Genomic DNA, 27176 nt, shown 5'->3' with positions numbered 1-27176 from the left:
TTTATTCTTTTTTATCTATTTGTTAACTTTATTTAAAAAAAGCCCTCTAACACTAGCGTTCCCTATTATTTTCTATTCTATTTACCTGCTTCCTGGAAACTTAGCCCTCATCCCAGACTTTTAATCTTAAACAATGAAAATCCTCATATGAACATGAAAAGACATGTTTTAATCATCTAAACAATGAGTGAAATTAAAAGAAACGACTTTTAATATTTCAAGCATTTCCAATGTTTTTATTGTGTATAATTTATATTTAAGCAAATAATTAAAAAGAAAAATATTATTTGAACAAAGGCCTAACAAAAATAATGGCTGTGAAATTAACCAGAACAAGACAAAATAGTTTTTTTTATTCAAAAACAAAAACAATGCATAATTTGAGATAACATTCAGCAATCATTTGAAAAAATGACAAGATGACAGTTTACATGCACTGCTAATATAATAACAAAAAGTGTGTTAAAACCATTTATTTATTCATATTTAAATGGCCACAAGGCCAAAGGCTGATATTTACCACATAAGTTTTGCTAAGTTATGTAAATTAAAAGACAAACAAAACAACAACAAAGAAGCAAGGGAATCTAGAAAACGTAAACACACATGCAAAATATTTCTCATGTATGCTTGACTTTGACCAAAGTCACTGTGCACCCATAGAGGAGAGAGAGGAGGAAGAGGAAGAGGAAGGCACAGGCCATATTCCAGGCCTCTTCAACTGTATCCTGTGCAATAGCTTCAGGTTTGTTCTCATTCATAAATATAGCCTCTTCAAATAATGCTGTAAAAAGCATAAGAAAGTTAACATTTAAACTTCATTATTTCCTTCTAGTAATTGAAATCTAGGGTACCTGTTTTCGTTGCGACATTAGACGACAGGATACCAGTAACATGAGTGACCTCGCATGTGTACACCTCACCAGGTGCCCAGTCTGAAGGTTGGAGATCCAGGTGACTTCGGATGCTAAATTTTCCATCAGGGCCTTTTGCAAGGTTAGTGATCCTGTGGGCAAACACCTCAGTCTTACCTTGCCACCAGGTGATGTTGATGGCAGGTGGGCTGAAACCAAATACCAGGCACACTAGCTCATGCACACTAGTACCCTGCAGCAGCTCTACAGATGGAGGAGAGCGAATCAACGAGGCTAAAAAAATATAAAATAAAGTAAAATAAATAAGTGTTAAAAGTTATATTATTTTTTATTATACTTTTATAATAATTGTATTAATATAACTTAAATTGAAAGCTTTCTTTATATTGGTATCAACATTTTTCAAAACCATATGAAACCAACATGAATACAATCTCAGCAAATAAATCAAATCAGTCCTATTTAAAATATCAGGTCAATTTCTTTCACATGGCACCCACCATACAAGTTCTCTATAGTGGCGGTGATTGGAGTTTGGGATGACTCATGAGAAACAATACACGAGAACGTGCCATCCTTCCACTCTGATGCAGGCAGCATTAGGGCACTATGCATTGCCAAACCTCCTGAAGTGTGAGCAGCCACAGGACTGTTAGTGAACTGAGACACATCTAGTTGTGTCCCATTTAGTTGCCACTGCACAGAGATATCAGATGGGAAGAAACCAGTGATCAAGCAAAGAAGGCTGGCATTTTGGAGTCCAGAGAGATCACTGTCTGAGGGTCTGAGGATTCTCACAGTGGGTTGTTTGGGGTCTGCAGGCACAAGGCAACAATTAGTCAGAAAATATTCTCTGTAAAGGCAGTGTTGAGAACTGTGAGTGCTCACCTCGGGTTTTTGAGATGTTCTTCTGCTGTGTATCATTTGAGCACAGATGCGTAACCTCACAGGTAAAGAAAGCATATGCATTCCAATCTGTAACTAAAACCTTAAAAATAACTTCTTTGCTTTGAGTCCCGTTGTCATGAACTCTAGGCTCTTGTTCATGGCCATTTGGATTGGGAACGATACCCTTCCCTTTCCACTGAATGGAGAATAACTTGACACTCTGACCCACAACCAAACATTTCAAATTCACAGAGGTGTCAGATCTCACACTACTGAGGGATGGACCCACCAGGTAGACCTCTGCCCGCTGACTGGATGGTGCAATCACTGTTGGACAGTGAACACATGTGTTGAGAGATTACATTTGCTGACTCAAAAGTAAGGAGCGAAACCAAACATTCTTGCATAAACTGTAATATTATCAGATATCTGCATCTCATTGCAATGTTGACTGCAGAGAGCGGGTTCCTGCCACATATGGCATGTTTACCTGTGCAAATACTGGTGTTTTTCTCAGCAGTTTTCTGACTGTGTCCGTTATCGGTCTGACAGGTGTAAGTGAACCCTTGATTCCACTGTTTCTGTGGCACAGAAATCTCACTGTACACTTTCACAAGTCCATTTTCCATCATTGAGGGCTCAAAAGCTCTGCCAGATTCCTTTATAGGTTTTGGAAGCCACTTGATTTTTGGGTTGAATCCTGTCGCAGAACACAGCAGCTTCTGTGAGTCTGAACTAGATCGACCCACACTGGTAACAACAGCAAGCTCCATGGTAAGATCGCCTGAGGAAAAAAGTGTCAAAAGTTCAGTGAAGAAAACTAAAACGTCATGAATAAAATTCGATACATTATCAAATACTGTCCCCAGTAAAGTTAATGAGGTATTGATGAAATGTTCATTCCTCACCAAAAATGTTTCCAGTAGGTTGGGATGTGTTTGATCTGAAGGGCCAATGAACTGTACAGGTAAAGTTATTTTCATTCCTCTGGTGCTCTTTAGGTATTGCGAAATGTGTGGTCAAGGACCAAATGTTTTCGGATGGGGCCCAATCCATACAAATTAATTCTGAGATATCAACATTATTAGCCTGGAAGGTGATGCAGACCTCACCAGAGGGGAGACCATTTGCAACACACTCCAGCACAGGACTGGCTGTCTGCATTGATTTCACGAAAGGCCTCCTGATCACCACTACACAATCTGTCTTTATATCATCTGAGGAGGAAAAATACTCTTTATCACATGATATCTGGGTTTTAGAAGCTAAATTGTCATCAAGGGCTTTGAGAAATGCAGATCAGTTCAAAGGAAATCACTTACCAGTCCGAATTTCAACCTTCTCTTCTGGGAAACATGGATGTTTAGCGGAACAAACAACAGACTTAAGAGCCAACCAATCATTTTTGGACAAAGTCAAGTTGCTCACAATGTTATTGGACTGGTCTTTGACTTCTATGGTGGTTCCTTTACTTACACTATCTGTTAACCATGACACTTTAGTGTTGTTTGGTGCTTCAACAACACAGGAAATTGTGATGGGATTCTCTCGAATAATGTCTCTGAGATGAGATTTCTTTATTTGGACTGAAGGTTTGCGCAAAGACTTTGCTGTACAGGTGAAATAAATAAAGTTAGCTTTACATTCTGCCAATAATCACGTAATGATGCTCATACAATAAATATACTTTCAAACATTTCAGACAATTAGGTTTTGAAAGTTGTTCATTATTTTCTTAATTATGCCCAACTTACCCTTGCACGTGTTATATGTGTATTCTTTCTTGAACTCTTTAGAGTTGTGGGTGGCTTTACAAGTGTACTTTTTGTCCTCGTATGAGGCACTGATAGATAGCTGACTTATGTAAGTGTAGTTTTTCTCGCCTTTATCAGCGTTCTGAAACTTTTTATCAGTTTGACCGTTGACAGATTTATCACCCTCAAGCCAATTTACAGTAAGTTTGTCTGGGAAATAATCATTCAACTGGCACTCCAGCACCATCCTGCCATTATCCTCTCTACTCAGCAGAGTAATAGTAGGGTAATAGACACGTATTGCTATTAAAATAGAGACGAGAATCAATTAACTTAGGCAGTGTGGTACAAAAAAAGCTTCAAAGTTTATGAAAATGCTTATTCAGTCAATTCAAATAGACATGCAAATGAATGCTGTTGATGTTTCAGTGTGGTGGTTATTTACATCATGGGAGTTTTTAAATGTTGCAGATACTGAAAACAAAAATGGACAGAAGAGGAAATCAGAATCATGCGTCAGTGAACATAGCAAATAGCAGATGGAAACGTTAAGTAACAGTCAAGCTGAAATAGCCACCAAAAGCAGAACTGAAAACCATCTGCATCTCTGAGAAATGGTTGAGCACATCTGCACAGGAAAGACACCTTGCCATTTACATAAAACGACTGGCTTGTTATGCAATTTATGTTTTAATATACTTTGCAGCATGAAATATTTACACACACAAATATCCACATCTCACAAAGAACAAAGTCTTGCAGATTTAGAGAAAATTAAGCTTTGGATTTAAGAAAATGATGTGTAAGTTTTTACATTCAGAAAACAGGTAAATATTTCAAAAGGGCTTTTAAATACTTCTCTGTGTTAATAAATGTTACTTCTTATGTAGATTAAATAAACATGTTTAGAGCAGCATTAGAGCTGATCATGCAAATTAGAGTTTCTCCTTGAGATGAAATTCTGTAAACTTGAGAGAAAAAAATAAAATAAATACAAGAGCAATCAAATGGTTTCTTTCTTTTATTAAAGTAAAATTGAAAAACAAACAAACATCACAATCACATATTTACAATAATGAAACAAGAATAGAGCTGTTTTTCTGAAAGATCTTGCATGTCTGGAATGTGATAGGAAGCTATCATTTCACCTGAAAGCATAAGTTGACACCAATTAGAGCCAGAAAAAAATAATTCTGTTTAACATGCATATGTTAAATGTATATCAAAGTTAAATATATGTTAAAAAGCAAGGACAACTTTTTTGTTTTTTGCATCATCTCTCCCCAAATAATTAAAATGTTCCTATAATATCTATGTTCATCCTAAATTAAAAATTACCGAGAAAATAAAAAAATCTAAAAATGCTATACCTTGACAAAAGTAGCCCCTATGCTGTAGAACAAGGTGATGAGGAACAGGAAAACAAAGGTTACGGCGGTGTTTGCAATGCCACTATCATCTGTATCAATGACTTCGTGAAGGGAATGCTCTATCCACACAAGCCATGCTGCAGGAACAGACAAGAACACATTTGAATGACTTACAGGACAACAACGCCTCTGTCCAGCACAAACTTGTTCTCTTATAATTATAATATTTTAATCACTTCACCAGTGGACCGAGGGCAGGAATATCCAGTAAAAGGAAACCAATTAGAATATTGTGACAGAGAAAGAACCTTGATTGAATTATGCTGTTTTTGAAATTTGAGGATTTTCATCTGCCATTTTTCGTCTTGTTAATTATGTAGCACATTAACTACATAATTAAAACACAATATAAATATTAGCAAAGATTGGTGACCCTGACAACCTCAAATAGGTGAGCTGAATGTGTCTTGGCATGCTGTAGACGAACTGATGTGGCTATAAATGATCAATCTCTAATAACTGAAGTGTTATGGAGAGCATAATGTGTTTAGGTGATTATAATATCAAACAGTACAAATGACATACAATATGCACACACACACACACACACTGACAAACATGTCCTTCCATTATTAAGCATTATATATGCTAGCTAATGGTACAGATTTAATGATATTTTGTCTTTTTTAACTGCAAAGTTATATATTTAGATTTTATATATTTTAAAATATTTATGTTTATTTATGGATATTTCTTAATTAGTTTCCAAATTTGCTTTGATTATTATTCTTCCATGTTTTTATATTTTAGCTGAAGTTTCATGTTTTAATTTGAATACATTTTGTGTCATTCAATATATATATATATATATATATACACATTTTTTATTTCAATTTATGTTATTTTATGATGCTTGTGATCTTTAATGCTCAAATATGCTGTGACAGATAAATATGATAAACTGGTATAATAACAGAAATTAAATGCAAAGGAATTATGCTTTGTTTCTTTTTTTTATTAGTATTTTCTTAAATGTAATGTGCAAGAAAATATCTCAAAGAAGCAAGAAGCCACAAACATTAAAGACCAACACAATTACAAAAATGGACATGCAACCCAAAAACCAAAAGAAAAAAAAAAGAGAAAACAAGATGAACACTTAACAGGCATAACAGGAAGACACCACATACACAATGCTCTAGGCCTTGCAACATGCAGGTGTATTCATACTTAGATTGATTACACCTCCCTTTTCAGTATTATCGTTAATAGATTTTGTCAGTACGCGCATTTTTTTATCAATGCCTTCGTGATACACGACACAACTGAAGTCTGTACCATTCTTCCACTTGGAATCATTAACTGTTAGCTGACTGTAGACTGAGAATAATTGACCATTCTTAATAGGCTGGCTAGTGCTGTATTTAGAAGTCACAGGTTCATCATCATCAAGCCAAGACACAAACACCTCTTTGGGGTAGAAGTCCTTCACATAACATGTCAGGGTCATCAATTCATCCTTTTTGTGCTCTGGGGGTGCTAACATGAAAACAGTGGGTTTCCTGGAGTTTTTATTACCTAGTAATACAAGATCACAGTTAAGACCAGAATGAGTCATTTCCTTATTATTATTTTTTGTCAAACTCTATATTAACGTCAGTTGTAATGAAAGATGGTATAAATCAAGAGACCTTGTGAAAGCATGAACTGCATGATGTTTTACAAAAAGAAAAACCCATACCATTTTCTCTGCTGAACGTAGTCATCTTTGGCCCAGCTAGCTCTCTGTGTTCAACGGTGCATGTAAATTCAGTGCCGTTGCTCCATTCTTCATAGCCTATTGGGGCGTCAAGTTCCACATATTTTTCATTGCCCTTTATTTCTTTCTCAGCGATGTCATTCTTACTCGCTGTTATTGTTATTTTGGTGAATCCTGGATTTTCTGATGAAGCTTTGCACTTCAGCATTCCTGTTCTATCTTTCAGCATGGCTTCAAGGGAGGGAGGCACTATCTCAACAGCAACATCGCTGCATTCTTGAATAATAGCTGGGTGCAAAAAGCAGACAGATTTGGGAAGATGTCAACATAATATGAACAAATAAATAGAAAAAAAAATTAAAGAAACATTTCTATTTCCAGAACATGCACAGTTCTCAAGAGAAAAAAAAATACCTGGACATTCGACCTCTTTTTCTTCATTTCCGGCCTTGTGCTCGAACTCGCACTTAATTTTGCTGTTTGGCTTCCAGTCGTTGGCACTGATTTGCAAAATGCTCGTGGCGCTATATTCGGTTACTGAGCCTTTCTTCTCACTTTTGTCATAATTGTCTATTGCTTTTGTCACCGGCTTACCATCCAGAGACCACTTAAACTTGTATGTTTTAGGTGAAAACCGTTGGGCTAAACACACGAAGGTTGCTGTTTCATTGTCTAACTCCATTTTTGTAGGTACTGTTAAGTACACAATTGCACGTACCTCTGGCGGTGGGGCTGGCAACATACAAGAGAAAGCAGAGGGGACATGAAAAGCAAAAGAAAATAGTGCAGCATACCTTTTAAAGCAAGCCAATAAGATGCTATTGTACTTCAGTTTGAACGTCAATGTTAAATGTTGTATTTATATTTAAAATATTTTTTTCTTCTTCTCCTATTTTGGTTTATACAGCTGGGAAAAATCTCATATGTCATTGTATTACCTACTGAAGTATTTCTGAAAGCCTAGGGGCATTTCATTGATTAAAGAAATCATGTAACCTATAATGTGCTTTTCTGTTTTAGCATTTTTAGATTTTAGCCTTGCTCTTCTCTGCTGGTGTAAACATTGACTGACATCAGACTTTGATAAGGAAAACTGGTTAAATAAACCAAAGAGTGTGCTAAAATTTCCAATCAAACATGAACCTCCACAAAGAAACAACAACATAACCTTAATCTAACAGCAATATACCATAGAGAGACACATGAAGTAGCTAATGTAAAATGTTAGATATTTAAAAAATTTAACTTACGTGGTGGAAGTAGAGGAACACGAGCATCTTTTTTGCCTTGAGAATTTGAAGCTTCGCATGTGTATGGTTTTTTAGGATCCAAATCGCTTTTTCTCACGCGCATATGGCTGATTTTGGTATAGTCTCCATCCTGCCCGAATGCTGGATACTGCACGAAATCACTCAACTCCTTCGTAGCATAATCCGTCCATTTAAAAGTAAGTGAGTCCTCAGGTGAGAAACCTCTTGCCAAGCAGCCAACGGTGACGAACCCACCAGAATCAGGAGTACACTGAGACAAGGCGAAGATTGACTTCGGTGGAGATGATACAGCTGTAGAGACAATACATTTTGACCAAATAGAATCAAGTATTTGGACGAGCCGCATAATAAAACACAAAATTAGGGTTAAATTGTCACAAATTAGTCACAAAATTGCGAATTAGGTGAAATATATATATATTTAATGGATGCTGTAATAAATAAAGTGTTAGCCTATATAGCCTATCTAAACTAATTTATTACTGGAAATTTTGACTGCATGGATTACTTTTCAGTTAGTTTCAAATGAATACTTCACATAACCTATGAAATGTGTAAGTTAAAACAAACAAATATAACACTTTAGTATAGGAACCAATTCTCAGGCTATTAGTTGTTTATTATCATGTCTATTATTAACATATTGGCTGTTCAGTAGTAGTCTACTTATAAAGCACATATGCTGCATGACGATATTCTACATTCCGTAACCCGACCCAATACCTAAACTTAACAACAACCTTACTAACTTTAAATAAAATTAGGAGTATAATTAAGGCAAAAACCGTAGTTAATGGTTTGTTAATAGCAAGAATTGGACCTTAAAATAAAGTGTGATCCAACGAACAAACGAAAACAGTCCAAACCTTTCGAGAATTAATGTATACATAGCCTACATACATAATATATATAGCATTATTGTAACATTGAACTTTGGAATAATTTGAAAATGGATAATTAGCCTTAGGCTAATTAAATATTAAATAGCGGTCGGGTATCGCCATAAGACCGACGACGGTGTTTTACTGCCTACTTATTTATTTAGAACTGAATTTGTATTTTATAAATTGTATTTTCTTAGTAATAGCGGAATTCAGTTTATTATTTTAAAATATAAAAATTAGGCCTAGTGGTCACAGCAGTGTAAAAGTTTAAACGCACGAGACACCTTGCAGTCTAGTTATTTAGTGTTTTCAGCTTCTAATATTTGCACAGATTAACAACACTTGCGAGAAGAAAGAACAGTTAAAGTAGTTGTTTAACAATAACTACTGTTGTTGATTTTGATTTGCAGCTACGAAACATTATAAAATTATGTAGCCTGTTCTTTAACAGTTTCTAATGGAATAACCATTCATTTGACAATCAATAGAAAACTCTTAAGATATAATAAGAAAACTGTAAATAATAACACATAGATGTGGCATTTTGTCTTATTTTACGATACAACTGTCCATGCAATTAATAATAAAATCTTACTGTTTGTTACGGTGACTTTGGTGCCGCTTCCCCAGTAGTCGAAAGCCCAGTTACACAATATTATTTAATGTTACAGCGCAGTATAAAAATGCAACTCAAAAATGCTCAGGATCTGTTAAATTCGATGTAGCCGATTTAATCTGAATGCGTGTATACATCAAATTATGTACAATTTAATTATTCATAATTAATGTGAATCTTTGCGTTTCTAGCAAATCTCTAAAGACATGTCCCGACTTTAATTGTCCTAATCGTAGAGTAAATAACCATTTAAATGTTACTTATATATAGGCCTATAAACATTTTGACAAATTAGCCCACAATTTTTCGTACTTAGATCAGATTTTGTTTTAGTAGGTTTTTCTTACCTGACGAGACGGTGACCTTGGTTCCTTTCCCCCAGTAGTCAAAAGCATAGTCACACTGACAGTTTTACCCATGGATATTGTACAAAAATAGCTATGTACGCTCGTATGACAAGTCATTTTGACTTATTAGACTATCCTAACCCACAAATTCAACTATTTATTTATTCAACTTTTAATTCAGTCTAAGTTTCATTCTTGCAAAACGGACAAGCGGTCTGTACATTTAATTTTCCTGTTATATTTAAAACATGTCAACGTTTATGAAAGATTTAAATGTTACTTCTTACCAGATGTCACTGTGACCGATGTGCCTTTCCCCCAGTAGTCAAAGCCAGCGTAGTCACAGTGATACTTTTAATTTATTCAGTGCACAAAAACTTTTCAAAATATCAGCAAATCCAGCTACAACCCTATTTAGTCATGAATAAATGCAACATTGTCCATGGTTTCATTTTTTTTAACTAGTTGACTAAAACGTCTGTTACTAAATATGCATTTTTTTTCTCTAATTAAACAGAAATATGACTTCTTACCTGATGTTACAGTCACCGTTGTTCCCTTTCCCCAGTAGTCAAAGGCATCGTCACAACGAGTAGATTTACCATAAGAGCCATACCATTACCCTAACAGTACATTTACAGTCTTTTCATGGGCCTACGTTATCAGCTAGTTTTGAGACATTTTAGTGCGCACTTTCTTTAATCTGAGAGTTTTACTCGATAATGTTTACGATTACCGACGCACCCTTTGCACTATTAGCAAAGACAAAAATTGTAAATATGCTACATGTAATTTGTGGCAAGACCACTTACCTGATCTTCAAAATTGTATAAAAACGGAATAACAGAGAGTATCAACGATATCTTACCTGAGGAAACGGTGACTTTGGTTCCTTTCCCCCAGTAGTCGAAGTAGACACAGTGACTGGTGCCTTTGAGTTACTAACCAAAAACCCACAAGAAGAAGCAATGTTCATGTGATAAAACCTCAAAGCCAACATGTGTTATTTTACCTTTCTTTTAAATGGATTCAGTGAAAACATCTCTTCAGCCTGCCTTTATAGCTGCCCTCCAGTGTAGGCCAGAAATATGATTTGCACTAAAGATAGCACTAATGTAATATACTGTCCAAAACTTGAAGACACTGATATGACACTGATATGTGAATATCAAAACCAAAATGGCGCCGCTGTGTTCGGACGCCGTCCAGGCCGCTCCGCTGAGATTTTGCTTTAACTTACTTTTTTACTTACTTTTACTTTCTCTTTTTACACATTCCACGTTGGCACTGATCACCTACAACATAGAAACACTTTTGGACATTGGAAACCGCTACACTAACCTGTTCCAGGACACTTTATTCAGGAATCCTTCATGGCCTCTGGAGATTCTTCGGAACGCGGAGATGAACAATAATCCCCCGAGGCGACGGATCAAGAAACACTGCGGGAAACGCCCTGGGATTCGAGATAGACTCAGGAAAAGGGCTCACAGTCCTCCTCTCCCGAGCATTCTGCTCGCAAATGTCCAATCCTTGGAAAATAAGATGGACGATCTGAGAGCCAGGATTACTTTCCAACGGGACATAAGGGACTGCAACATCCTTTGTTTGTCAGAAACGTGGCTTTCGTCCATGGTCCCGGACACTGCTGTAATGCCAAGTGATAACTTCTCTGTTTTTCAGACGGACAGAACAGCAGAGGCCGGTAAATCGAGGGGTGGAGGAGTGTGTTTCATGATTAACAAGAAATGGTGTGATCCCAGGAATATCTCCATTCTGTCGCGTTCCTGCTCGCCTCATCTGGAACATCATTCCATTATTTGCTGCCCATTTTATCTACCCCGGGAGTTTTCATCGATCATAGTTACTGCTGTGTACATTCCACCACAGGCGGACACCGGCTTGGCTTTGTCTAAGCTTCATGATTTGCTCAGCGGCTACATCAACAAACATCCTGACGCTGCCTTTATCATCGCGGGGGACTTTAACAAAGCCAGTCTCAAGCAGGTCATGCCGAACTTTTATCAACATGTATCCTGTCCAACTGGAGGACCAAACACACTGGATCATTGCTACACTCAGTTCAAGAATGCCTACAAAGCCCACTCACTACCGGCTTTTGGCAAATCGGACCATGCCGCCATTTTTCTCACACCGGAATACAAACAAAGGCTCGTTCAGGAACCTCCGGTGCAGAGAGTAGTGACGCGCTGGTCCTCCCACTCAGAGGCTATGCTGCAGGTGGCTCTTGATGACGTCGACTGGGACATGTTCCGGGTGAGTTCTTCTGACGTCAGCGAGTTCACGGATGTAGCATTATGCTTTGTAAACACGCTAACCGAGCAAGCTACAGAAACAACAACGATAAGGACATTCTCCAACCAGAAACCGTGGGTGGACAGATCAATCCGTGCTGCGGTTAACACACGCACTGCTGCTTACAATGAGGCTCTTCTGACCGGGAATATGAGCCAGTACAAAGCATCGTGCTATGCTCTCCGACGCGCAGTAAGAGCCGCTAAACACAGATACAGAGAGAGAATTGAGTCTCATTTCCAGCTCAATGACTCTCGGCGGATGTGGCAGGGACTGAGGACCATCTGTGCCTTTGGAAACAAATCCTCTGCGGAGGTGAGAGCAGATCCGTTGCTGGCCGACGAGTTAAACATCTTCTAAGGCCGCTTCGATTGCAACGGCGGCGGCGCGTCTCTGCCGTCCAGCGCGTCAGGAAGCAGCAGGCAGAGCAGCGATGATCCTGTAATCACCGTGTCGGAGGATGAGGTTCGGAGGGCGCTAAGGAAAGTGAATGTCAGCAAAGCAGCCGGACCTGATGGTATAACCGGCCGTGTTGTGAGGTCCTGTGCTGATCAGTCCACTGGTTTGTTCACTTCTATCTTTAATGAGTCCCTTGCTACCTCCGTGGTTCCCACCGCATTTAAAAAATCTGTCATTATCCCTGTGCCTAAGAACAATAAACCCTCTTGCCTGAATGACTATCGCCCAGTTGCCCTCACATCAATAGTCATGAAGGTTTTTGAGAGACTTGTAAAGAGCCACATCTGCTCCTCCATACCTGATACTTTGGACCCTCTTCAGTTTGTCTATCGCCCAAACAGATCTATGGACGATGCCATCTCTCACGTCCTCCACTCTTCCCTCACACACTTGGACAGCAACAATGGGAATTATGTAAGGCTGCTATTCATTAACTATAGCTCAGCTTTCAACACTATAGTCCCCATCAAGCTGGCTTCTAAACTCACAGACCTCGGCCTAAACTCCTCACTCTGTGACTGGATTCAAGACTTCCTCACCAGCAGACCTCAAGTGGTGAAAGTTGGTCAGTTCACCTCAAACTCCATCACTCTGAACATAGGAGCCCCACAGGGCTGTGTCCTGAGTCCCCTGCTCTACTCTCTCTACACGCATGACTGCGTGTCCTCTCACAGCTCCACATCTATTGTCAAATTCGCTGATGATACTGTGGTTCTGGGCCTCATCTCCAACAATGATGAGACCGCATACTTGGATGAGGTAGAGAGACTCACATCATGGTGCCAGGACAACTGTCTCTCTCTCTCTCTGAAAGCCAGGCAAAGACTGTACCATCTGCGACAGCTGAGGAAATTCAGGGTCTCACCAGCAATCCTGAAATCTTTCTATTCAGGGACCATAGAAAGTGTATTGACTCAGTGCATCTCAGTGTGGTATGGAAACAGCTCCAATCAGGACTCCAAAGCACTACAGAGAGTTGTGCGCTTAGCTGAGCGCATCTCAGGGTCTGCTCTCACCTCTCTGCAGGAGATCTACCTCAAACGCTGCAAAAGTAGAGCTGTTAAAATCATCAAGGACTCAAATCACCCTGGTAACCATCTATTCACTTTGCTTCCATCTGGTAAGTGCTTCCGTAGCCTGATGGCAAAAACTCAGAGACTTAGGAGGAGCTTCTTCCCCCAGCACATTCTTTTTGCACATTCCTCTTTATTACTATCTAAGTCAACAACATACTGACCTGCACATTTATATTTATATTTATATATTTTGTATTTTATTTTATTATTTTATTTTTTTCTACTTTTCTTTTTCTTAATATTTGTATACTTTATAATTGCACTGTCCTTGGAGCGGACCTGACCTACAGTTCACTGCTGGTTATACCCTGTATAATTGTGTATGCCTATCTATCTATCTATCTATCTATCTATCTATCTATCTATCTATCTATCTATCTATCTATCTATCTATCTATCTATCTATCTATCTATCTATCTATCTATCTATCTATCATCTATCTATCTATCTATCTATCTATCTATCTATCTATCTATCTATCTATCTATCTATCTATCTATCTATCTATCTATCTATCTCTCTCTGTGAAACAGTCATACATACTCTACAGTGTATATGTGCATGTACAGTATGTGTGAGTGTTGTGACAAATTCCTGTGCTCCACTGTACTCTGAACAAGCAAAAGACACACGACAGTAATGTTTTACATTTTTCACATCTGTGTGTAGTTTGTCGTGTATGTGCCTAATTATTTTATGTTTACTGTACTGTATTTTATGTATACTGTGTTTACTGCAAAAATGCAATTTTTAGAAGAAGAGTTAAAACAGTTTTCAAAGAAGTGTTTGCTTTTGCAAGATGTGTGTGCCATTTTGTATGCTGTGTGTGTTTTGTGGTTTTGTGTGTAGAGTTTTGAGAAATGGAGCCGTAGTTTCAAAAACAATGTGTAAGCACTTTGAAAAAAAAGTGAAATGACACTTTTTTTTTATTTTCTTTGTTTTTACAGTGTACCAATAGGGTGTTTAGGCAACATGCAAACCATGGGGGTCCCACATGACTTCCACTAATGGGATTTCCACTAAGCAGATCTTCTTGTTTAGTGCCCTCAAAACTCTAAACATGCCCCTGATGGCTACTCATATGATACTGGTCATACATATGCTATGTTCTTGCATGTGTCCTACTGCTATATAATTCTGAAAAAGATTAGTTTGAGTTCATTTGACATGGGACTTTCTTTCTCTCTCTCTCTCTCTCTCTCTCTCTCTCTACTATATATACATAAGTTGAGTCTACTGGTAATTTTACATTAATATGAACACAACTGAATCAAGTCATAATTTTATGAAACAAATTATAAATTGCTTTTGAGTGCTTATGTTGCACGATTAAAGTACAAGTTTGAGTCCAAATTTGCTTTCAGAGTATGTTTTTAGTAAATATTAAATGTTTGATGCAAAATATATAAAACAACAAGGCTATTGTTAAACACCAAATGTCAGAGAGCATCTAGAGACGAAAAGCATAGGGTTATTTTAACAGCTCAGTCAAGAGCTCAGAGGTTTGATTCTGACAGTATCACCAGGAAACACCTGCATTTCTGGATGGAAGCATCTATCCGATCTGTTAAAAGTTGTATTACATAAACAGCCATTTCAGTTTCATTTGAGCTCATATGCCACAGGATACAGATAAATCACCATGATATCAGATTATAAATAGAACAATCTCCCCATTTACTGCAACTAAACCTTGTGTGTCTGCGTGTGATGTTTCTAATAGTGTCATTGTGAATAGTTCAATATGGTTAAAGTTTAAGTGAAACTGTTGTTTGACATAAAATAATGATGGCATTATTAGGGAAAGATGCATTAAAATACATGCACTAAATGCAATAATATTCACAACATGCAGCAAATTACACAGAATTGTCACAGTGTACAAAAAACGTGAATCTTTATTTCATAGTCAGGTTTCCCCCCTTAACATTGTTGTGCATTATTGTCACTTAATATTTATTACAAAGCCCTTATTTTACTTTTGTGTGTGTGTAAGATATAAAAAAAACTGCAAAATGGTTACATATGATGACAGTTTGTGTCATGTTGTAGTGTAGTATATATAGGCATGTAATAAATACAGATTTTAATAGTCTCTTTTTGATTATTTTACTGTATGAAGTCTTAAGGTGAAAAAAAACATGCACATGATAGATTCACTGGTCATTAATTTACTGACGCTTCTAAGCTTTTTGTAATGGGTTGAAATACTGTGCCCCCGTAATACACAGAGAGACAGTCCATAACAAAAACAAAGACCCTGTTATCAGAGCACAAACATTTATCTGACTTCTCAATGAAAAAGTAGGTTTAAAAATGTATAATTTCAAATGGAAGAATGAATGAATAAATAAATAAATACCATAATTAATATTGTACTAACTGTTTGAGAACTGCTTTAAGTCAGTGTTGTTAGCCCACTACATTTTTCATTTAATTGACTGAAAAAACCCTGCTCTTTTGAAAATAAAACAATACACTTGTTCAAATACACTGCTTGGCCAAAGAGAATTTAACTTTCACTTGATACTTGTTCAAATACACTGCTTCACCGCCGCTTGAATTTAAACAAGCAAATACTTAATATTTTAGGATTTAATTATTTTTGCAGTGATTAATATGTTTCTGGCATGTTGTATGTTTAGCAACAATTCTCTTAACCCTAACTGATACAGTGTGTAGCTTTTTATTTCTCAGACAACCATGTTGGAAGATGTATTCCAGGATGACAATGTCAAGATTCATCAGGCTCAAACTGTGAAAAAGTGATTCAGCGTGAATGAGAAATGATTTTCATACATGAATTGGTCACCACAGAGTTCTGATCTTAACCCCATTGAAAGCTTTACGATGTGCTGGAGTAGAAACATAACACAATCTAAAACACAATTTTTTCTTTGTATCAAAAATAAAGGTTTGCATGGCTAAATTATGTTGGGATAACTTAAACATGTACTCTTTACTTATTAAAATCACATCTGATTAACACAAAATACTTAAACTATTTAAACACTGTAAAAAGTGATAAGTTGACTTAACTTAAAAAAATTGAGGAAACCTGTTGCCTTAAAATTATCAAGTAAACAATAATAAAAAAAAATAAGTTAAGTGAACCTGACAATTCACTTAATTTAATTATTATTTACTTGATAATTTTAAGGCAACAGGTTTCCTCAATTTTTTTAAGTTAAGTCAACTTATCACATTTGGAGTGTATTTGAATGAGAAAATAAACTGTGCACCCAAACAAATTATGTGGAACCAGTGGCCAGAATTCAGTTAATTAAATCATCAACAACAAAAATGTCTGTTTTATGGGGGTTTATGAAGTGAAATGTTTCACTGTGCCCACCCCATGCACAGCGATACATGCTTCATCAAATACTCCTTGTGCTTTACACACAGCAACACAATTTCCTTAATTCTGCTGCAGGATCTTCAAAAGAATATTTTTAGCTGTGTAATGTCATAATTTTTTTGCCTGCTAAAGTTTGCCTGTCTGTGTGTGATGTTTCTAATAGTGTAATTGATAATAAAGTTCAATGGTCAGGTTTTAAGTGAAACTGTTGTTTGACAGGAAATAGGATGGAGTATTAGGAAAAGATGCATTAAAATACAATAATATTCACAACATGCAAAAAAATACACAGAATTGTCACAGTGTACAAAAAAGGGAATCTTCATATCAGGTTTCCTCCCTTAACATTGTTGTACATTATTGTCATTTAATATCTATTATAAAGCCCTTATTTTATTCTTTGTGTGTGTTTAAGATATAAAAACTGCAAAATGGCTACAGATGAGGGCAATTTGTGTCATACTTTAGTGCAGTCTATATGGTAATAAATATAAATTTTAATCTGCTCTTTTTGATTATTTCACTGTATAAAGTCTTAAGGTGAAAAATGATGAGAGAGAAAATCTATTTAGGATGCACATTATAGATTCACTGGTCATTAATTTACAGATGCTTCAGACCTTTTTGTAATGGGATGTAATACTGTGCCCCAACCCCCCCGTATACACAGACAGACAGTCCATAACAAAAACAGAGACCCTGGTATCAGAACACACATTTATCTGACTTTTAGATCAGTGACTTTAAGATCACTACATTTTCATACTGACTTATCAGTGCCACTATTTAGTAATATACCTAAAAAAAAAGCAGGTTTAAAAAATGCGGGTATTATTTCAAATGAAATCAAACAAACAAGTAAAAAAAATAAAAAATACCTACTGTACATACATACATACAGACAATATTCTAAACCATAATTAATATTCTTCACTATAAACGTTTATTGAGGACTGCTTTAAGAAGTCAGTTTTAGTACTTTTAACTGACTGAAAAAGCTGCTCTATTGAAAATACTAAAACAATAAATTTGCAATCAACTTACATTCATGTTTGAGATGAGAACATAATTATATTGTGCAAAGTCTAAGCGAAATGCAGCATGGTCATCAAAATTTTATATGATTTGATCATGTTGCAAGAAATTGTTAAAAAACACTGCCTGGCCAAAGAAAACTCATCGTTTGGATTTAAAGCAAATACTTATTTCTTATTTTTAAATACTTATTTTTGCAGAGATTAATATGTTTCTGGCATGTTGTATGTTTGACAACAATTCTCTTAACCCTAACTGATACAGTGTGTAGCTTTTTATTTCTCAGACAACCATGTTGGAAGACGTACCCATGTATTACAGGATGACAATGTCAAGATTCATCAGGCTCAAACTGTGAAAAAGTGATTCAGCGTGAATGAGAAATGATTTTCATACATGAATTGGTCACCACAGAGTTCTGATCTTAACCCCATTGAAAGCTTTAAGATGTGCTGGAGTAGAAACATAACACAATCTAAACATGTATCAAAAATAAATCATAATAAAAAATAAAAGTTGACATGGCTAAATTATGTTGGGATATATAATTAAACGTACTCTAACATGCACATTAAACATGTACTCTTTACTTAATTAAAATTGCATCTGATTAACACAAAATACTTATATTTAAACTATAATGAGAAAGGAAACACAAACAAATTATTCAGAACCAGTGGCCAGAATTCAGTTGATCAAATCAACAACAACAAAAATGTCCGTGTTTTATAGAGATTTATGATTATGAAGTGAAACATTTCACTGTTTCACTTAACATTGTTGCACATTATTGCCATTTAATATCTATTTATAAAGCCCTTATTTTACTCTTTGTGTGTGTGTGTGTGTGTATAAGATATAAAAACTATAAAAAGATATAAAGTCACTGATCTAAAAGTCAGATAAATGTGTGTTCTGATACCAGGGTCTTTGTTTTTGTTATGGACTGTCTTCTGAGCTTTTTGTAATGGGTTGAAATACTGTGCCCCAGCTGCTACCGTAATACACAGAGAGACAGTCCATGACAAAAACAAAGACCCTGTTATCAGAGCACAAACATTTATTTGACTTTTTGTTGAGGACTGCTTTAAGAAGTCTTAGTACTTTTAACTGACTGAAAAACTGCTCTACTGAAAATACTAAAACACTAAACTTACAATCAACTTACATACATTGATGTTTGAGATGCATACTGCATAAAGTCTAAGCAAAATTCTGCATAAAAATGTTACATATGATATGATCACATTGCATGAAATTGTTCAAAAACACTGCCTGGCCAAAGAAAAGTCGTCATTTGGATTTAAAGCAAATACTTAATATTTTAGGCTTTAATTATTTTTGCAGAGAATAATATGTTTCTGGCATGTTGTATGTTTGACAACAATTATCTTAACCCTAACTGATACAGTGTGTAGCTTTTTTATTTCTCAGACAAGCATGTTGGAAGACGTACCCATGTATTCCAGGATGAAAGAGTGATTCATGGAGAGTGGTTCGACTCTCCTAATGTCACTGAAAACTGAAACAGAGCATGCAATATTTAAAATGCATCTGATTAAAGTATGTGAATACATACTATGAAACCAAACAAATTATGTGGATATGGATATGTCCATAATTCAACCATAATTCAAAAATCCAACAACAACAACAAAAATATCCATGTTTTATTGAAGTGAAATGTTTCACTGTGGCCACTCCATGCACAGTGATACATGCTTCCTCAAATACTCCACATGCAACAGGCTTTACACACAGCAGCACATTTTCCTTTCTGCTGCAGGTTCTTTCAGAGCATTTAAATGCATAGTTTAGCGGTGTAATGTCATACATTTATTTAAACTACAAATGTAGCCAATGCTATGCAGTGGATCATTACAGATTTAAACGTGAACCAGTTTTAGACTGGGATTGAGGTTTTTGTCATAGCTTTTATCACCGTGGCCGCTGTATTGCACAGTGATCCTAGCAATAGCAAATACATGACACCTTATGTTTCATACTTCATAGACTGATAGATTGAGATTTTTTAATGTTCAAATGTTCAACTGTAGTAGATTCTATATTAACCATACAAGAATAAACATCATAGAATTACTGAATTCTATTGAACATTTCGATCCATGATCTGAAAAACATGTTAGGCCTATATTTAATAATAGGCTAATGCCCCCTAAATGTCATACTGCTAAAAAAAACTAGTCAGTATGTTTGCAGAGTCAGAAATATATCGTTCTATTATAAAAAAACAAAACAAACAAAAAACACACACTTTCATTCACTTTGCTCAGTGTGCTCCTTGATTTCGTGAACTAGATATTTAATTTAGTCTGGGGTCTCGTGGAGTTTATGTACAGGTGTATATCAGCGTGGTTGTAGTTATCACAGTAGTGTATAGCCAGACAATAACTGATGATCTACTTCTATTTTTCATAAAGCAGACTAAGAGGGAAAATTCTGACTTTAAGAAATTATTGTAAAGGAGATTCAAACAACAAATAATCCAACATGCAGAAAAGCATATATGGAGCTTTATGGAGCATCGAAATGATCAATGAAAATAAAAATATACGCTAAAGATTGTACTTACGATGACCAATTTCTAGCCAACTTTTCCACGACTTTTTCACACTTTATTAATTGACATTAATATTCCAGAAACTCTTGAAAATTTCTTGAATTAAAAAAAAAACAAAAAATGAATTGCTGAGAAATGCATTTCAGACGGTTTCATGATCCGAAATTTAAATATCGAAATCGCATCGAAAGTGTATTAGTAGGCTATTGGGGAAGACAGAGCAAGACGCTTCGGGATGACCATATGGTGATTTCACTGCCTTTTAGCTCCGCCTACTGGCGCGTCACGGTACTGAACTATTTAGCATTGAAATCACTTCAATCTATAATGAAATGTGTGTTGTCTCTCCTGCCAGTGGCAGCTGTCATTTGGTTTGTACATACATTTATAAGTGATTGATTTATTCATTTCATAGTTTGATTATAATTTAATCTAGCTATTTTATTTAACACCGTTAAGCTTTGAATGTCGATCCAGCCATTCACTATAGGGAGCATCTTGTGCCTGCAGATTTGTATTTGATTCATCTGATTAAGTTCTATTCAGTGCTTAACATGTTTGGTCATTTTAGTATTTACTATTCAAAAATAAATAAATAAATAAATATATTTGAGCAAAGATTCAACATGATCATGAGAATTTAAATTACAGCAAATGCTTCAATGAAATAAAGTGAATTAACATGTCAAGTTCTGTGACTTCTGACAACACTGGAGTAAAAGACACAAACTGATAAACACAATGAAGGATGACAAGAGTGTGTAACCCTGGTGTGATAATAACCCCCTTACGCAAAATGTTTACATCACTGTGTCTTTCCTCAAAATTTTTGGGCATTCAAGTGCACTCAAGCTGCTGTCTCATCATAGGGTAGAGTGGGGCAAACCCCCCCCCCCCCCCCCCCCCCTTAAGGATTGTGTTGGGGTTTTTTTTCAGTGAAACAAAAATTAAATGTGTTCAGAAAAGTTATCGTTTTAGTGACAATGACGTCAATGACAAAACATCCCCATGGGTGGGGTAAAATGCCCCCCAGTCTGACAAAGCAATTTGCTTTAAACATTTACAGCAAAATTAGAGTACAGGCAGTTTTAGCATGAAATAAAAAAAACATATATATATAATAATAATAATAAAAGAATATAATCAATAATTATGAATTACGAAATTATAATAGTCTATTTGAAAAAAATAAAATAAAAAAAATGTTAGCTGATGTTAACTGCCTAGCTAACTAGCTACCTGATGCTAACTTGAGGTAATTTTTAAACATAAAGTCCAAATATTTTTATTCAACCAACTAGAATACATTTGATGGAAAAACAAAGGATTTGATGTTCAGAATAGAATAACTACAGTAATTGCTCATCCCACCTGGCAGGGGGGCGTTTTACCCCCCACACAAAAAAAATATGTCGTTCTGAAATTTACAGAACACAGTTAATAACTCCTGTGTTAGCTGTTTAGGCTGGAGATGGCATGGGGGAAAAACTATTTTTATGCCTAGATGTTCTAGTGCACAGAGATCTGTGGCGTCTGCCTGAGGGGAGAAGTGCAAACAGGTTGTGTCTGGGATGAGAGGGGTCTGTGATGAAGTTACCTGCCCGTTTCTTCACTCTGGAGAGCACACCAATGATCCTTTCTGCTGACCTAACAGTCTGCTGCAGTCTTCTTATATCTGATTTGCTGGCTGACCCAAACCATACAGTTATTCATTTCTGAAAGAAAAAAAAATATATATATATAATAGTTGTATGCACTGTTAACAGTTTAGTACTGGCTTTGAATATGAACGTTTAGTTAGTTTGTTTGTTTGGTTTGTTTTGGTTTTATTTATGATAGTTTATGCACTCTCAGAAAAATAGGTGCAAAAGCCATCACTGGGCCGGTACCATTTGGAAATAATACACCTTAATTCATTACCTCTATAAGGTGCACATTAGTAAATTAAAGGTACATAATAGCCTAATACCTCAATGTTAGTATTTTTAATGGAATGTTTATCCTTTTTGTCTCTTTTTTTTGTCTTTTTGCACCAGTTTTTGTACCTTTTTTTTTTTATCTGAGAGTGTGCAGCTGTCATGTGACGTGTGTAACGCAGAGGTGAACGAATCATTTCTCTTTTCTGTGTGGAGCCGATCATGCGCCAATCACATTTTCACATCACACATTTCATATCACAAATTAGTTGTAGCAATATTAAAGTAAATCATCAACAAAGAGGATCAAATATTACATGCATAAAGATCTAATAATTTATAAGGAGTAAACACACACACACACACACACACACACACACACATATATAGTAGTATATATACTGTGGTGTGAAAAAGTGTTGGCCCCCTCCCTGATTTTTTTTTTTTGCATGTTTGTCACACTTTAATGTTTCAGATCATTAAACAAATTTAAATATGAATCAAAGATAACACAAGTAAACACAACATGCAGTTTTTAAATGAAGGGTTTTTTTTATGAAGGGAAAACAAAATACAAACCCACATGGCCCTGACAGCAGCATGAGTGCACTTGAATGTCCACCATTTTGAGCAAAAGACCCCCCCCCCCCCCCCCCCCCCGTTAAAACATAATTGTAGTTTATGTCAAAGTGAAGTAGACCAAAATATCCTCAAAAGCTACACATCATCTTGAGATCCAAAGAAATTCAGGAACAAATGAGAAAGAAAGTAATTGAGATCTATCTTCTAGGTTATAAATCCATTTCTAAAGCTTTGGGACTCCTGCGAACCACAGTGAGAGCCATTATCCACAAATGGCGAAAACATGGAACAGTGGTGAACTTTCCCAGGAGTGGCCGGCCGACCAAGAGCGCAGCAACGACTCACCAAGAGGTCACAAAAGACCCCACAACAACATCTAAACTGCAGGCCTCACTTGCCTCAGCTAAGGCCAGTGTTCATGACTCCACCATAAGAAAGAGACTGGGCAAAAATGGCCTGCATGGCAGAGTTCCAAGACGAAAACCAAGACGAAAAAGAACATAAAGGCTCGTCTCAGTTTTGCCAGAAAACATCTTGATGATCCCCAAGACTTTTGGGAAAATACTCTGTGGACCGACGAGACAAAAGTTGAACTTTTTGGAAGGTGTGTGTCCCATTACATCTGGCGTAAAAGTAACACAGCATTTCAGAAAAAGAACATCATACCAGCAGTAAAATATGGTGGTGGTGGTAGTGTGATGGTCTGGGGCTGTTTTGCTGCTTCAGGACCTGGAAGACTTGCTGTGATAAATGGAACCATGAATTCAGCTGTCTACCAAAAAATCCTGAAGGACAATGTCCGGCCATCTGTTCGTGACCTCAGGCTGAAGTGAACTTGGGTTCTGCAGCGGGACAATGATCCAAAACACACCAGCAAATCCACCTCTGAATGGCTGAAGAAAAACAAAATGAAGACTTTGGAGTGGCCTAGTCAAAGTCCTGACCAGAATCCTATTGAGATGCTGTGGCATGACTTTAAAAAGGCGGTTCATGCTAGAAATCCCTCCAATGTGGCTGAATTACAACAATTCTGCCAAGATGAGTGGGCCAAAATTCCTCCACAGCGCTGTAACAGACTCATTGCAAGTTATCGCAAACGCTTGATTGCAGTTGTTGCTGCTAAGGGTGGCCCAGCCAGTTATTAGGTTTAGGGCAAGCACTTTTTTACACAGGGCCATGTGGGTTTGGATTTTGTTTTCCCTTCATAATAAAAAACTTCATTCAAAAACTGCATGTTGTGTTTACTTGTGTTATCTTTGATTAATATTTAAATTAGTTTGATGATCTGAAACATTAAAGTGTGACAAACATGCCAAAAAAAAATCAGGAAGGGGGCCAACACTTTTTTACACCACTTTATATATAAAACACATGTGACCAAACATTCATGGTGTCACACTGGCCTCCCTTGAAAAACACCCCCTCCAAAATTAGCCTCTGTTGGTCCCAGCATCAAATTATTTTGAGAGTATACTTATAGGACTGATGCAGTTACATGGGATGAGTTTCATGGATGTGACACTTTCCTAGTGAGAGATACCAAGGGGGTGCACTTCCTGTCAGAGCATTTGTTGTGTTTAAGTGTGTGAGTTAAGAAGTCCATTCAAAATTGTATTTTTCAAAATAATCAACACAATAGTCAAATACATTTTATTTGACATCTTACAAAAAATGCAAAATACAAATGTGTTATATTATGCTGATACATTGTTACAGTATATCAACATATGAAGAGTTTATTTGCAAAAACTAAATACTCAAAATGGTCAAAAATCTCCTTTTTATTATGTTTTTATTGTTTACTGTATATATATATATATATATATATATATATATATATATATATAAAATAAATGTTTTTATTAATTTATTTATTCTTGTGTGTGTCTGTGTGTGTTATTTTTATTTAAAATAACCCAACTGCAAATTTGATTGAGATTAAGTGGAATGCACAATGAAAAAAAAAAAAGTTTTTTTAAAAAATAGTTAACACTGAGTGATCTGTTTATGCAAATTAACTCTTCATATAAGCCTACGCCACTTTACAAGCTTCTTTCGTAGGCTGAAGTAATCCAGACAAATTTGTCACATTTAGAACATGTAGGCCCGGTTTCACAGACAGGGCTTAGACTAAGCCAGGATTAGGCCATAGTTCAATTAGGACATTTAAGTAATTTTTATAAACATGCTTAGAAAAAAACATTACTGGGGCGCATCTTGAGACAAAAGAAAGTCACTGATATATTTTAAGATCAGTCAGTGCAAGTTTATTTCATTTGAAACAGCTAAGATTTACATTTTAGTCTAGGACTAGGCTTAAGCCTTGTCTGTGAAACCAGGGGTTAGTGGATTTAAACTGAATTTCAACTACTTGGTTTCTTCCATTTCAGGGACTTATCTGACGTGTATAATTTTGTTTAGATAGTAAATAGGGTCCGGGACAAGGGTAAAACAATCAAACCTACACACAAAATGCATTTTAAAACTCAGATGGGTCATATATCTTAACTACAACATCTTCGGCTTCACTTGAGAACTCATGACTGTAACAGACATCAATGTAAATAGTTTTCACCACTGGAGGGTGCAAGGGTCAGCAAGATGCAAAAACAAGTAGGCTACACTTACTTGTTTTAAGACCTTGCATGAAAGTGCATTTGGAGGACCATATGCAGTCAGGCGATGAGAATCTATTTAAAACAAAAAAACTAGTCTGTGGGGGTAAAACGCCCCTATGGGGCAATGAGCAATTACTGTAGCTATTCTGTGCTGAACATCAAATCCTTTGTTTTTTCATCAAATGTATTCTAACTAGTTGTTTGCATAAAAGTATTTGGACTTTATATTAAAAAAATCAAAAATTGCACAATCCTTAAGAGGGGGGGGGGGGATTGAAATACTTGTAATATGTTTTGCCCCCCCCCCCCCCCCCTACCCTACCCGTACATCTTTTCCAAATTAAATTAGCTTTCTTCTTCTTGGAATAACAGTTTATAAGTTTAAAATAAACCATGTATAGCATTAATAAATATAAATAAAATATAAATATTAATAAAGTGTAATAAAATAAGTCGTTGCTGGTTTCGGTTTTTAAATTGGAACATTTCAACCTTCTTAAGAATTGTTAGTCATCAACACAAACACAGTTTCACTTCAGCAGGTGTGAGAAAAAAGAGGAAGAAAGAGAGACCTGAATACATAGACGCTCTCGAATAGATCTAATTTTGACATTCTGAAATTCCTTCGAGGGCAGCTTACTTAGTCAAATGAAACACTCGCCCAGCTTATTTGCATATATCAGCAAAGCAACATTTCTTAGACATTAAATTAATTGTAAAGTATTATTGCAACACTCCGAATTCTCAGTTTCAAGGGACATAATTTTGGATAGACCACAAAATGTAATTAAAGTGAATCTTAAGTGTATTAATGAGCATGCTACATATTAAGAGGATGTTGTTACAATTGTATCAGATCACAGAATAAACAATGTATATAAAAAGTGCATTTTACAACATGACAATTTGTTTTGAATTCTTTGCAGTTCATCATGTTTATTAGACTGCACATGGGTTCTTCAGTTTATTATTGTTTGGCTATTATATATATATATAAAAAAATAAAAATCCTTGAGTGCTTGACGGTTTGCAGCTGCTGAATGTGAGATGTGCATCTGCACTGGTGCATCCCCAGAGAGGAAATAGCCTATTCAAATACAACACCCGAAAACCGTAGGAGAAACAAACAGTAAAATGTGATGTGAAACACATTGAAATGCACATTTGCATTACCCTAAATTTCAGCTTTTCTAGGAATTTGTGTGCAGTTTGAATCAGTCTTAAAAGAACATAAAAATAATTCTGATCAGATCTGTTTAGATATGACTCTCTTCAAAATAGTCCAATGGTGCTCAAAAGCTTTACTTTATTAATCTGTTTGATTTAGCAGTTCATCAGAAATCTATTTTTTGTTTTTGCCCACATAGTACTTTTAGATAAGCAGCAAACACATCAAGATTGAGATCATGGCTGTCTATCTTTTTTAGATAGTATTCTCATCTTTTAGTAAGTCCTGAGGGATCTCTACTA

The 27176-nt window shown here is 36.1% G+C and overlaps 1 protein-coding gene across 3 annotated transcripts in view; it reads right to left on the bottom strand.

Moving 5' to 3' along the window:
• Positions 1-211: 211 nt before the first annotated feature.
• The window catches only part of LOC306859147 (immunoglobulin mu heavy chain-like), a 344847-nt gene continuing 317882 nt past the window's right edge, over positions 212-27176 (bottom strand). For all 3 annotated transcript variants that reach the window (XM_079400028.1, XM_079400026.1, XM_079400027.1), the window contains exons 3-12: positions 10633-10688; positions 7897-8208; positions 3518-3820; positions 3086-3373; positions 2672-2980; positions 2254-2547; positions 1764-2090; positions 1376-1690; positions 855-1148; positions 212-784 (exon numbers count right to left, since the gene is read on the bottom strand). In XM_079400028.1, coding sequence (XP_079256154.1) covers positions 621-784; positions 855-1148; positions 1376-1690; positions 1764-2090; positions 2254-2547; positions 2672-2980; positions 3086-3373; positions 3518-3820; positions 7897-8208; positions 10633-10688 — 2662 coding nt within the window. In that variant the 3' untranslated portion in view covers positions 212-620. The remainder of the gene's footprint in view (positions 785-854; positions 1149-1375; positions 1691-1763; positions 2091-2253; positions 2548-2671; positions 2981-3085; positions 3374-3517; positions 3821-7896; positions 8209-10632; positions 10689-27176) is intronic.

This window comes from Barbus barbus, assembly GCF_936440315.1.
Source record: "Barbus barbus genome assembly, chromosome: 3".
NCBI classification, from domain to species: Eukaryota; Metazoa; Chordata; class Actinopteri; order Cypriniformes; family Cyprinidae; genus Barbus; species Barbus barbus.
This window is presented reverse-complemented; position numbering and strand designations above follow the sequence as displayed.